The following is a 15,114-nucleotide window of genomic DNA, read 5'->3' as shown; positions in this document are numbered from 1 at the left end:
AGCATGTGTGGGGGATGAGGGAGGAGAAGCACTAAAACTGACATCCCTGCTTTTTGCTAACAGCTGAGTAGGAGTCTCCATTGAAAAACAAAAGTCGTGCACAGTTAATAAATACTTGTGACTGAATAAAAGATCACGTAGTGAAAAAGTTTTGTTAGCAAATTAAAGCTGAACAATTGTTTGTAGAGACCCTGAATGCTTTATTTCTTATACTTCTAAAAATGTGTGCTTTTATTTTGGTTTGTTTATTGTATATTTGATGTTCTATGCCCAAAAATTACAGGAATAAAATGACAGAAATGCTAGCAAATACAGTTGTTTGTTGTTTTTATTTGCAAATTTACCTTGACATTTTTTTTTTAAATTAACTAAAAACCTTCTCGATCTGGTACTTGAGTTTTGAAGGCACTTTACAGAAGTTTTTCACAGTGAAATGTTTCTTTCAGTAAATGGTTCTGCTACAACTCCTGTCTCTATGTGGAGAAAGCCAGCTGTAATTTTAACTCTTTTCCTGATGACGTTCTGCAGTCATCTGAGGTCAGTCAATGGCCACTACATTCAAATACAATGTATAACAGAGTAGAGCATGATGAGTTATATTTATAAAGCATGGCACTAATGCATTAATAATTTCCAGACTAATCCAGTTTGTTCTATGACTCCATATTAAATGGGATGATTGGATTACAGCAGTAACTCCAGGGGCTTCTTCCTTTTTATAAGTGATATATTACAGTTAGTGCGATATGAAATGCACTTCCATCATATAAAACATTAAAAAATACTCTTCCTCTGCCCCTGTCTACCTCACTCATCCTTCTTCTCTCGTTCACAGTCTCTTCCAGTCACACAGTTATATAATCTTAATTTTCTCATTCAACTCAGCCAACACTGACTCGGCCACTAGCTCAGAATACAAAGTCAAAGCTGAGTCATAACCAGGGTCCTGTCTAATCTAACAGTGAGAGAATCACTCAGAGTGACTGTGTATCTTTTAGAGTACCTTTGTGTGCATGTAGGCACAATAATGTGCATGTGAGCTCATTGATCAGTCCAAATCTTCCTGTCTTTGCAATGAAAAGCCTGTACTGTGTGGATGTGTCATGCAGCCAGCTCTGTTAGCACAGTAGCAGCAGCAGCATTGCTCAAATGCTCATATGTATGCAAATCACAGGCGCTCTATTCTCCCGGGTAGAGAGCAGTGTTTGGGCTGATAAAACCTGGAGAATCCTACTTGCTGCACAGCAGGATGACAGCTGCAATCCAAAGCCACCTCAAAAGACTGGAAGGTAATTACTTGAGCAAAGCTACGCCCTGGAAAACAAAAAATATGAGGAAGGGTTGGACCATAGACTGGGAGGCTGGGAATACAAAAGAACAGCAGGCAAAATGGCTCTGGCTATTTATAGAAATGTCATCTAAAGCCACAAACAGCGGTAGCTATAGAGTCCCATTTCGCCTGGAATACCCACTTTACAATGACTCACTGTGGACCCTTTCACTGAGGAGGCAGTAAGAGCGCTTCAGCTGTAAGGGGTAAACACATCGATAGACAAATCACCTCCACATCAGTGTACTGAGACACAGAAACATTATTCTGACAGTCAGTGCTAAAGCCAACTGTCTGAACCACATCATCATCAATTTGTATTAACTAAGAGGTTGACAGGTACATCTTGTATTTGAGCCACTGGGGCAGCTGGGATTTCAGGACGTTGCTGAAGGGCATTTTGCTACAGAACTGTGTTACTTATTAATTTACCCTAAACACACCCACAGCATTTGCACTGCTCTTGCAAACTGCTTTTTGAATAATGCAAGGACAATCAGCTATTTTTGCCTTTTGCCAGTATCTTATTGATTTGGGCAGCAGTTCAAATTTCTTTAAATTACTGATAATTGCAAATTATTTTCAAAATAAATTAAAAAAAGCAAAAAAAATCACAGTTAACAATATCAAAGAGAACTGAGATGACATATTGAGTTTTCCAACAGTCCAAAACCCAATTGATTCAGATTACTGCAGGATTTCCCACACAACAACATCTGCCGCCACGTACTGATCTTCTACTTTTGGAGCTGGACAATACATCAGGGGCATTTATGGAATTACAGGTGGGTGATATACTGAATAAATTAAATCTATCATGGCTTGTTTCATGTGCGATGTATACAATTATTATATCGCGGACATCAAGTATAATTGTCACATCATTTTTTAAAGCCACTGGATGAGACTCGCTCCGGCATTGTGCTTCTTTTACTCTTCCTACAGCTCTCCATGACTGAGACTATTTTGTCATATTTTGCAATTATGGAAAAGCTCTGTGACTTTCAAATACAATTAATATATAAACCGGAGAGCTGTTTGTTTCCAGCTTATCATGAATAAATCTTCAGTGTTGGTAGTGTAAGCAGGTGAAGCATGTGTTCAGTCACATATCATGATTACAAAGCACCACTGCAACTTGCAAATCTTTGCCATATATGAACTGGAGAGCTGGTAGTTTATTTCCAGTTGACAGTGAATAAATCCTAATATTTAAAGGTGTCATGGTAACAGTTTAACTGCCTACTAACACTAAAATCCAAAAGTTGACTGAATGCTTCAAGTTCACAGTAAAAACATTGACACTTCCGGCCTGAGAAGAGCTGGGTCACTCAAAATGAAAGCACTGTGGCCACCGCTTTGATTTGTGTAATTATAACAGCAGCTCATTTAACTTCATAATATGGCAGTGACTACTTTATTTCATTTCAGTTTAGAGAACATTTCAAAATATCAGGATATATATTTTGTATCACCATATAGCTTAAAAATATTGCAATATTATTTTAAAACTAAATCACCCAGTCCTAACTGGAATATATGTATTTATTGTTCACCGATTCATTGCGCCACATTCCAGGAGTGCAGAGTGTGCTCTGGGCACAGATGGAGCAGCAGAACACCAGTCAGAGTAAAACGCTGGGTCTAAATTTTTGCGTTCACTCGCCTTTGCAGCAGCTGCTCTGATCGGATCCATGGATGTTTACGAATCCACAGAAACCATAACATTTAGAAAAGGGATGGAAAGTTTGCTTGTTTCAACTCGTCTTGTCGTAAGTCTTTGCTCTGAACTGGGATATAAAAAAAGACATGGCAAAGAGAATGAGTGAGAGAGAGTGCAGTAGAGTCATACACAGAGAGATGATATAACCCAGTGAGAAGTAGAGAGCGTCATGGCTCGTCGGCTCTGTCTAGATTAGCACCACTGTGTTTAGCTTGAGGTCCTCTACTCCCACACTGTGCCCTGCTTCCTTCCCTCCATCCCTCCCTTCCTTCATACATTCACCCATCTTCTATCATCAATCATTCACATAGCTAGCCATCAATCTATCATTTCCGCAGCCCCTACAGCCATCCCCACCAAAACTCCCCAGTCGGACCACTCAGCCAGAGAAGAAGCACAAGCATCAGCACCAGCAGTCGAAGCCACCTGTTCTCCCCTCGCTGAAATCCCTCTCTCCTGTTACATAAAGAGACACTTGCAATGTTGCAATGCAGCATCAGACGCTGTTGTGCAACAGCATTAAAAATACCTCAGGGTCAGTGAGGAGGAAAGTTGAACACAGGATATCAACAGTTATTCTGGTGGAGCGAATACAAAAACTGAGTCGTGAGTGTCGGTGCGTCTGTCACTTGAAGGTGAGAGCACATCGTTCAACCCTTGCTTTATATGCACTGTGCTTATGTGAAGCTGAGAGCAATCGATGATTGTGAGATGTTTTTCAATCATGTCACGTGTGCAAACGCAGGGGTGTTTATATAATAACAGCTATCTTAGGGTTTATTAACACGCTGTCATAATGAAGCAGACATGACTCTTGAAAGCGATTAACCTCCTGTCATACTGTATCACAAGACCAAATTTGTAAACAATGGTATAGAAGATGCGGTATGCTGGTAATGAATGTGTTACTGTATCTGACTGACAGTAGTTGCTCAACCTACAAATAAATGCGAAATGCATCATATATGAAGGAATTTTTAGCAACTGCTGTGTCTCTGGCTGAAAAGCAATTTGCCCATATCAAAACCATCAACACTGATCCCCTTCAAATTGATAGTATTTATGTGCAGAAGCTATTGTTAAAAACAACTCAAATCCCTAACACATCCCATGATAGCAAGGCACAATGTAATATTGAGTCTTAAGTCGGTTGTCAACACACCCAGTTTTGTAGACACCCGCTTTAATTCCAAACAGAAAGCCACACTAATGCTTCTGCTGCAGTTGGAGGTGGTGCTGCAGCTTAGGTTGTAATAACACGGGCAACAATTGAATAAGAACCACCACACTCTACTTAAATTCCTCTCAGCCAAATTAAGCCCCGCTCAAATATTCACAGCTTTCAAAATTCCTTTATACCATCATCACATTTTGTCAACAACTGGGACTTTTTTTGCCGTAAATGAAACCAAAAACTTTTGTACTGAACATTCCATTAAATGGGATTGTGTCTATATTCCCAGGGTCCTGTGGATGAAATCATAATGTTTACACGAACCTCTGGGTAGAAAGCCACTGCATCATGTACATATGTTAAAAAAGCACTGAGCAAACGCTACCTGAATTTGTTCGTTTTTAACCAGGTAAAAAAACAAATAAAAATGAATAAAATAAATCAATACCAGTTTAACTGTATTCTACATTAGGAATATTTTGTTCTGCCTTGTTGTCAGACAGTCCTTTCTAACGGGGAACTGATGCCGTTATCTGAAAGCCACCACACTCCATTGAGAAAAACAGTAATTTTACTTTGCAGAACACAGGAGTTGCTGGTTCACCACTGCCTAGAGTCATTAGTGTGTTTCGTCAAAGTGGAGGAAATATTCTAAATATAGCATAAACTGACACTGATATGGATTCTTTTAGGTGGTCAAATGTGTTTTTTTCTGTGGCCCCTGTCCACAGCATAACATTACTTAGCTTCCGTGCTGGTAGATTTAGTTTATCAAAGGTGGTAGCAAAGCAACACAAAACTTAAAATAAGCACAACAGAAATGCTAGATAGGTCGCACCACTGTATTGAAATATATATCTTTAAACGTTACAGTTACAGCTGAAAACGACTTTCGTTTTGTATACAGACACTGACAGAGCCCTCTGTCAGTACACTGTGATAATGGTGCCTGTATTTGTGCACATTTTCTGAAAGCTTCTGGATATGTACAAAACGGAGCAGTGCCAGCAGAGGACATGGGGGCAGTGTAGTGTTGTTTAAGCGTGACATAACCGCAGGAGATGACAAGACATTTAACAGATGGTGGAACAGAAAAAAAAAATCAGTAATATCGTAAAACGAAATTTTCCACTCAGTGTGTATTCAATGGTCTCACAGACTGCCGCAATTTACAACGCTGCCCCCGTTAAAAGTACATTATAATGACGTCCATAACAGTTGTCTTTATTTTAGACATTGATATCTCTACAGTCGCTGAACCGCATTTGAAACATCCATAACCCTTCGTTCTTTTACGATTTGAACTGTGAAGCTTCCACAATGTTAGATTCTATCAAGAGTTGTGGTGTAAAAATATCAGCTGATTGATGCATATCAATCCTGAATATTTGAATTAGATTCAACACTCATTTTCTGCAGTACCGATACCCCTGTACCTGCTGCATTTTCTCACTCTCTCTTATTGTTTATGTTCACGACAGTCATTCTACGGCTGTCTGCTACCAACCAAGAAAAGTCGTCCTTATTTAATAACCCTACTTAATTTAAAATTGGATGTCCTAAAATGTCATACTTTTTCCAATGGTATTAAAAATTGTATCCAATATTTATATTTTTAAAAGGTATTTAACAAAGTAAGAAATTCCAGCATCGTGTCAACATTAATCAAGAGACATACAGCCCTCAGAAAATTAGGATGACCCCCATTATATCCCCATAAGTACTGTATTTACTATGTATCTTTGTAAATAATTACAGCCAATCAAAATAATTCAGAGTGGAGAAGCTAATCAGCATGTGGGACACATTCTCTAAAGTATTCTCCAAGTGACTGTAAAGCAATTTGTGTATGGTTTTCATGGCATTGTGGCGATAAGGACAGCGAAGCAGTACATCAGGCCAATCTGTCCATGGAGAAGGATTGTCTTCTTAATGAAGTGTGGAGTGGAGCCACTGAGGGCTGTGTTTGTCACCAGATTTACAGCGCAGTGGCCCTGTGATTCCCCGCAGCTGTAAAACAATGAGGAGGTGATTGGAGTAAATTGCACTGCAGTTGTCAATCTCCCTCTTGCTTACAGCCAATTCAACGGTGTCTCTCTTTCCTACAAACAAATTGTCTCTCTCTCGTGCCCGTGCTTGCACATGTGCACACAAAAACACAGCATTTTTTCTGTAACCTCCCACGGTCCCTCTATCTCTGTCTGATATTATGTCTGTTGCTTGTTTTTTTTTTCTTCAAATGTCAAGACGCAGGCACATGACCATCAAGTTACACAGTGATTAAATGGTCATTGTTCTTTCTTATCACTGTCTCTTCCTACTTTTGCTCTGTTCACCCCAGCAGCAATGATGCAAAGCAGTATCTGACAAAACACACATTTCACACAAAGAAGCACGGAAGCAAACACATTCCGTCTTTCTATTTCATGGACAGAAATGTTTTCCGCTGCACACTCAGGTGAAGGCCAAACAGCATCAAACACTGACTGTGAAGAACGTGTAAGCGGAAACCAGAAAAGTGTTTTATTTAAATTTTGCAGCCAAGGAAAACCACCAGAATGAGTGATGGCTGTGAGATTTCAGAAACCTAAGACTGACATTTTGAAAACACATTTAAGGTTTAATGGTGATGTTTTTTATCTGAAGATTTTTATCAAAATATCTAATGAATTTATCCTGCCAACAAGCCTCGTCTTTGAAGCTACAACCCTGTGAACCAAACTTCAAATCTGCCCCACGACAAATTTTACAAAGCATGGCTGGTATAATTTACTCAGAAACAAACCTGCAACTGCATTTTCAATCTCTGAGAGGAGCTCTGTTTGCAGGATGTTGCTTAACATGCTTGGGGATGCAGTTCCACACTAGTTTGTGTTTTAATATTTATTGGACTGCAGTAGGATTCTATGGCCTGAGGGATGTAATCACAATTGACTGCACAGAAAATATTTTACATGGCATGATATTGGGATGAAAATAAAATTGGCCTGACTTGACTTGATTGGATATAATTGAACCATAAATTGAATTTTAACAACTGGGCCAGTTTTCCCATAATAGGGTGGGTTCTAGCTTTGATTGGGCTACATTTTTTAGTCCAATCTGGCAACACTAAACACAGCAAGAATGTAGGTCTGTCATGATAACTACTCCTGGAGGACTTAATAATTGCAATTCACAATATTATTGTTATTTTAAGACCATTTTATGCCACTGGTAAAATAATAATATAATAGCATAGTAATACACCATTTAAAAGAGCACTAAACTTTTAATTCTTAATATTCAGACAGTCAGGAATGTGGAAAAATATCCTAAATAAAACATAAATAAAAGCTTGTGTGTGTGAAGGAGCTGAACCCGACGAATAGTGAAACTCAGAAACAGGGAGCAGGTGTGAGGACAGAAGCAGCTCAACCAGAAATGACAGCAAAACGTGTCTCAGAACAAAAGAACACTTTGCACGTCTATCTCAAGACAAAAGCGTAGGAAAGGGACGAGAAGGATACAACTTGCAGAAAAACTTGTGGATACTGTCTAACATGCAAAAATAATGAACTTATTGCGACATTTTGGTACCTTAGCCTTCATCAAAAAGAACCCATGTATTAATTTTGCAAGTTAGTGTGCAGGAGTTGGTCTGCAGGCAGAATGTCTCTGAACTTTTTTTTGTTTGTTTTTTTCTGTTCTTTGAGCTTAGGCGCTGAGTAAGGTGCTTAGGCGCTGAGCCCAAGTCTTATAATGATCAAAATAACCCTGTTATTTATTTTGGCATCATGTTGGCTGAAATGTTAGTGACATTCTTATGTAAAAAAAAAAATACATACATGAAGACAAGGGCAGTATCATAACATATATGAACATGACCTCAATCATTTTTGCTGACCTTGTTAAGTCAATTATATAACATATCGTAACATACAGTGCATACGATAGCAGATGCTTAGAAATTCTTGAGACAACTGGACACTACAGCATCATCCTAAAGAAGCTAATTGACAGTAGACAGGGAATCCCCCCGATTCCGATCTGAGTCATTTGTTATTTCAACAAAATAACAAAGTAAATAAATTATGTGTCTTAAGAAATTGCTTTTAAAACGATTTTGGTGCAGCATTGTAATATAAGTATAGAACATTTTAAATGAATAATATATAATCACAATTTCACTTCAGGGTACAGCTATAGACTAACTTCAACATTCCCAGTCACAACAAATAAAAATTGGTCACAATTCTGCTTCTTACAGCATTATCGTAAAACTACGTTCACGAACAATGAACGACAAAAATTTATATTCCATATATATTCCACACACAGTGGTGCAGCATTTCTGTTTCTACGTATTGGAGTAGCAGCATTACAATAAAACCTGGATTTTTATTTCAAATCGTACTCTCAGTTTGCGACACCTGTGTGGCGTCGGACATCAACAAAGGATGGGGCGGGGCGTGAACTCAATAAATTGAACTGCCCCCATACTTCCAATCCGATCTGGACATCCCTTCCTGAAGATCTCAAAAACTTAGCAAGTGTGAATAACTGAGTAGTTGGAGACACATTTCAAAATGGATCCCCCCCCCGAAAGAATGACCAGGTTTTCTCCAAGCACATACTTGAGTGTCATCATGACAGAATATACTGCATACAGCATTTCATCAGAAATATGTAAGCTTACATTTGGCCTTGTTATCTATAATGAATGCACCATCATGCCACCAGTGTCACTTGCTCTTTTCACCCCCGCTGCTTTCATCAGTCGCAGATATTACACAAGCAGGACTTTCTTGAAAAATCAGGCTCACTTGCCCTGCTGTGAGGCTGGTGACAAGGCTGAGCATCATAACAGGGAAAATCCATTCCAAGAATGAAAGTGTTTCTGCTTCTTAATATGGAACTGAGATAAATAGCTTTCTGCTTAAAGTGGCACATGGGAGAGCGACGGTGGTGGTGTGTGAAATTACATAATCTGAATTAACAACCATGTATGAACCATCGCATTGGCATGAACACACAGAGACAGTATAATTTTGCACACAGATAATTAATTCATAAAATTTAAATTATAGAGAAACACAGGAAGCAGTGTGCCTCTAAAATAGCAACAAGCTAAAGGAGCCACATCTCCCTGAGCTATTAGCATCATCAGTTATAAGATGCAAAGGGAAAAAGGAAAAAAAGCAGGGATGAGAGGTGATATAATATGTATTTATATGCAAAAGAGTGGAGAGAGATGAATAAAGAAAAGGAAAACGAGGGGATTAAACATGGAGAAAGTGAGACGGAAGTAAAGGACATGAGAGGAAACTGGAAGCAACTCGGTGTGTTCAAAAACTGAGATATATGACACCTTGAGGTAGAAGCAGAGAAGGAGGAAATGAAAGCGATTAATAGGAAGTAGCACAGTCAAGTTTTTGTAATATGTGAATTTATGTGTGAGAAAATGTGAATTTTTGAGCTACATCATCATGATCCAAGATGCCAGAGGGGAGTAGTCTAATGGGAGAGATGGGGAGTAAAGGAAGTGGGGCACAAGGCATGCAGAGATGGAGAGAGAGAGGGGGGGGTGAAAGATATATGAGTCCTTAAAAATGGAAAAGGAGATGCTGTGCAGTGGGGGAAGGGAGGGGGAAGGGAGGGAAAAACTGAATTGGTTAAAGGGGAGGAAAAAAAATGAGAGTGGGGAGGAGGCATGAGGTGCAGGGGGGAGAGTGAATGGGGAATAGATATGAGATGGAGGGAGGGGATGAGGCGTGGGCGAGTGCAACAGAGGCTGATAGACAGCCAGGAATAGAAGACTAATTATTAGTCAAAAACTGCAGGCAGACAGGTGTGGAGAGAAAACCACAGCAGGAGGGAAGAAATGTAGTGATGGATGGCTTCCTCGTCTACCTACCTAACAAGACAGGAAGCTTTGGTGTGTGTCTCTTCACATATTGCACAATTGTACATCACACAGAGGTAAAAGCAGGGAGGGCAGGGGAAGATGGGGGAGTGACAGGAGATGTGGGGGGAGGGGGGATTATGCTGGAGCAAGAGTGAAACTCATTATCTAAGGTGGGAAGAGGGTCTCCTAGGAAATTTAACATGAACAGCCTGCACGAAAGATTTGCTCATGCACGCTCCTGCCAGAGGAAAGCATTCAAGTTTAACCACAAACAAAGTTTAATTACTCAAATGCCTTATCGCAGAGCCACCTCCCTCGCACACAGCGTTCAACAAACACAGTCCCGACCTTGAAAGTTTGCCAGGGTGCGGTTCAGACCACATGTCTGACAAAAGACAAACACACACATGCACTTAATAACAGCTTCCCATCCACCGACACGCAATAGTGACAACAGCCACATCAATCTTCCAGTCACTATCTGAGTCTCACCATGTGTGTGCGACAGTGAAGCGCCTCTGTTTGTGGATGTTGTTGTTGAGCAGCATGCGGCGAAGCAGTCGTGGCGAGTTGCGGGGAGAGAGGCGCGGGGAGATGGAGGAGGGCGACCGCCGGTGTCCTCTTGGCCTCTCCGGCTGCAGCAGGTTCTCCCGCAGGATCTTCACCAGGTCTTCATTCAGGCCGGAGTGTTTGGGCATGGGGGGCACTGCCAGGGTGTCCTGGTGGGTCACCCCCATGCCTGCCTGCTGGGCCATGCCTGCCCCGGCTTCACCACCACCAACCACCAGCACCGACCAAATGGATGAACAGTAAAGGCAGCCAAGATATATCAGAGATCAAGCAGAACACAGAATAATATATGCTTCCTCTCTGTCAGAGTCCAACTATCTCCTCAATATTTAGCAATCTGTAAAAAAATAAAATTAAAAAATTAAAAAATCCAAAAATCCCTGGATGATAAACAGAAATGCTCCTCACACCAGCAGCTCCCTCTATACAAAAGCAGGTGATATAAAAGAGACAGAATCCCTCTTCTCTTTCTCCTTTTCCGTCTTTTAAGGAGCCAATAGATGAACAGAAGCACTGAGGGCTGCTGCCTTTGTCTGCTCTGCAACACTGGATGTGTGCTGTGAAAGTGCAAAGAAGAAGACAAGGGGAGGATGGAAGAAGGAGAGAGGGAGGGCGGGATGAAAAAAAAAAAAGGGAATTCCGTCTACGCCAGCCCCGTCTCCCCCTGGCCTGCAGGCAACTCAATGCAGTCCAGTGAAATCGAGCAAGAGTTTAGCTGAACTAATGCAGTCTATTCGAGCCCAGAACACCAAGCTCTGCCTGGTAAAAGCCAACAGGGAACCTGCATTGGTTCCCCCATGAAAAAAAAACGCCAGCCCAGTATGACTCAATCCAATAAGGATGGTTGAGTTCTGTTCCATCCAGTCGAAGCAATTTATCCTTCCTTCCTCTGCCTACACAGAGAGACTGACTGCTGACTGCAGCCAGTTTATAAGCTACTGATCCTGGGAGCTGAGCAGAGCGTGAGCATGTGTGTGAGAGAGTGTGTGTGTGTATGTGTGTGTGTGTGTACACAATAGAGAGCAGAAAAACAGGGAGGTATGAGGAGAGATATGGTAAGCTTGAGTAATACTGTGCAAAAATGTCGTTTGCATGCATGCGCTTGAGAGCCGACGCACATGCATCTGTGAGGATGCATTTGTCGTTGCAGCAGACCGTGTTTAAAGCACCCATTAGTTACTGAGTAATCTCTATAAACAGATATTCACAGGATTGCAGAATCTGTAGGGAACAGAACAAGATTTTAGTGTCTAAAGTGGTTCAGTTTTTAGTCTGAGTAGCATTGACCAATCACGTTTGAGCAAGCTTTGGTTGCTCACAGCTGAAGACCAAATGAGGGAGAACGCAATGGCCATAATGCAATGTTGGAACCCATCGTCTATCTGGTGTAAATTCAGGTTTTAATCTTTTTGTAAAATATGTCTGCATTCATATGCAGATATCTGTTGATAGAGTACACAATGAGCGACACACCAGAGTCCAGTGTCGGGTTGGATCACAGATATTGGATATTAATTCATATAATAAAATGAAAACAATAATTTAACCAGGGGTGTCAACGTTAACGCGATAATCCTGATGTGATTAAGGGCCATAAATAACACATTTTTGTTTTGTTGTTTTTATCGTAAATTGCCGGCTGACATTTCTGTCCTTAAGAGGCTGTAACAGAGTTTTAAGGCTATGCTGGTATCATGTGAAACTCGACCCGAGGAATCCAGTGGTACCAACCATGTCATGCTTCTCAGAAAGGGAGCTGAATAATGCTCCAAAGCTAAATTTTGAAGATGGTAAAACGGAATGGCAGTTTTATAGGGGTACCTTGAACTCTGACCTCAAGATATCTGAATGACAATGACTTTTATAGATGCCCATGAGTCTCCCCTTTACAGATAGGCCAACTTCAGGCTACTCCCATGCAGTTTTTTACTGTCATTTGATTTCTTATCAAGACAATCTGGGAAAAAATTGCTTAATATGTATTTCACAAGAACAGTTTTGAAATGCAAAATAATGGAACTGAAAAAATGTGATTAAAAAAATGTGATTATTTGTGACTAGTTATTGAAATTATGCGAATAATCATGATTTAAAAAATGTATTTTTTGACAGCCCTACTTAACATTTTAACCCCTCTCACTACTGATTTTGTGTACTGGCTCTGTGTTCGAATATGAGAGTCATTTCAGTTAGGTGTGTTACTGAGGAGATGACCGGCTCAATATTATGAGATTAAGCAAAAATATTTCAATTTAAATTATTTTCCAGAATTGTCTTTATTTAAAAATATATTATGCTGGTTTCACATGTATAAAATGTCCCAAATCACTTAAAATGTGCTGCCTATTTGAATTATTTAAAAAGCACGTAGTTATTATAGGATTTGCGATTTTGGGTCAGGCTGTGGATCATGTGTCGAAAAGTTGGGTGATCGCACTAATTGGTCATTTGTGCAGGTGGCAGAGTGGATGTGGCATTGCAAGTTGCGGTGCCGGTTCAGATGGGGTCTAGAAAATCAGACCCGTGCAGGACTCTGTGGCGCAGTCTTGGCCCGAATATCCACTGACTACACTGAAACCCTTGAAATATTGGCTAACAGAGGCTATATCATCATCAGACAGGTAGCCAGTGGGTTCTGGATGATTAATGAGTAACCCTTGAGAGGACACCCATAGTTAACTGTGTGTGTGAAAGAGTGCATTTGCACAAATTTGTGTTTTCCAAACATTTGCTCATATGCAAAAAAATAGTTTCATGCAACTGGTGTCTTCTTGATTCAAGCATCTACCCATGTCTTTCACTGTATTAGTTTTTCAAATGCAGGTAGACATGCTGGTAAATAAGAAACATTGTCTGCTAAATCTCTCATGCTACCCACGAGCCTTCTCCCTCCTCAGTCTATCAGCCGGCAGCTTATCTGGTCTGCAGCGCATACCTGCCTCTAACCAGTTTTTAGTTATTCTACTTTCAACTACTAGACACATTTAAAAGCATACCTCTAGGTGTCAACACTTTGACTGTACCATTCTTATATATCCAGCTCTAACAAGTGCCCCGCAGCACACTCATATCATCTACTTCTTCAGCAGTCAGCAAGAGTAGTTTACAAGGCCCAGCAGCAACCTTAAAGTGTCACGTTTTATGTATTCTTTTTATTGATCACTGAATCATCCCAACACAAATGCAAAAATATATATTAAATGTATTGTTTGTCTATGGCTGTTGGCAAGCATATACTCTTATACAAGTGGTATGTGGCGCGTATATCACATTTAAGCTGTAGCTTAACATACAGTAGGCCTAAGCTGCTCCCAATCAAGGCATTCCAGGTATGCAGCAACAATAAAAGAAATAAAGAGCAAAACACTACGGCTACAGTTCACATTGCTGAGAATCAGGGAATCAAGACTAATAGCCAAGTTAACTGCTCTATACAAAAGTGGACCTAAATTCTATCATAACATCATGCTCACAATGAAAATGTTAATATGTTGTTTAACAGGTATCCTTTTTATGGACGATATTCCACATTTTAAGCATGTTAGACTATTTGTTCAAACACAAAGCTCATCTGGGGCTGGTAGAATTGTCATTAGTTCTGTTGGTAGTATGTTTTGTGTATTTTGAGGTATTTTACGTTCAGCAAAAAACGTCAACGTGTTGGTGGCATTACATGAAAAGTCAGTGCACTGGAATACGTATATGTTTGCTTTATGCCAGTTCATCTCTTAGATTTCACAAGATTTTGTTGGATAATCTTGAACTTGCTGGCGGCACTAGATGAAAAGTTAGGCAATCACAAAAGTTATTGAGTTTCCTTTTCTGGGGACCATGAATGTCTGTAAAACATTTCATGACAAGTCATCCAATAGTTGTTGCGACCGTGGAGTCTGAACCAAAGTGACAAACATTGATATTTTCACAATTTTTGACCTAAGCTTTCAGCATGTAATGTCATGCAATCAACAAGTTACACACAACTGTCAATTTAGAAATTAAGTGCAATGAAACAAGTTTCCAAAAGATATTTTCATCTAGCTTGGGTTATTCCTTATTACATAAAATATTATGAAAACAAAATGCATTAACTGTATATACACCTTAGCCATCAAATGGTACAAACTTGATACATATCATAAAAAAAAATTCAGCAGTGCAGATAAAATATAACACTTGAGCAAACACACAGTCCAAACCTAGCTTGTCATTCACAAACACACTAGCAAACACCTTTTGTATTTTAGTGCAATACTAGTAACCATAAAGCATACCTTAGCAATCACCTAGAAACGCCCTTGCAACCACTCAGAATGTCCTTAGTAACAACAATTCTACATTTTGAACTCATACTGACGTCCAAATGGGTACCTGAGTAATCACGACTCCCTGATAACTATGCAACATCTTTGGTAACCACTTACCAGTAGCTT

The 15,114-nt window shown here is 40.0% G+C and overlaps 1 protein-coding gene across 3 annotated transcripts in view; it reads right to left on the bottom strand.

Moving 5' to 3' along the window:
- pde4d (phosphodiesterase 4D, cAMP-specific) overlaps positions 1–15,114 on the bottom strand; it is a 242,955-nt gene that overhangs the window by 122,962 nt on the left and 104,879 nt on the right. Inside the window, exon 1 of one of the 3 annotated variants that reach the window (XM_088076640.1) lies at positions 10,607–11,256. The exons of the other annotated variants lie outside the window; for them this stretch is intronic. Within the exon in view, the coding sequence (XP_087932766.1) occupies positions 10,607–10,869 (263 nt within the window). The 5' untranslated portion in view covers positions 10,870–11,256. Of the gene's footprint in view, positions 1–10,606; positions 11,257–15,114 lie in introns of those variants that run through there. 3 annotated transcript variants of the gene reach the window in all.

Source organism: Plectropomus leopardus, chromosome 4 (assembly GCF_026936395.1).
Source record: "Plectropomus leopardus strain MGB_pleo_1.0 chromosome 4, ASM2693639v1, whole genome shotgun sequence".
Lineage (NCBI taxonomy): Eukaryota > Metazoa > Chordata > Actinopteri > Perciformes > Serranidae > Plectropomus > Plectropomus leopardus.
Note: the sequence above shows the minus strand (reverse complement) of the source record. Positions and strands in the feature narration are given on the sequence as shown.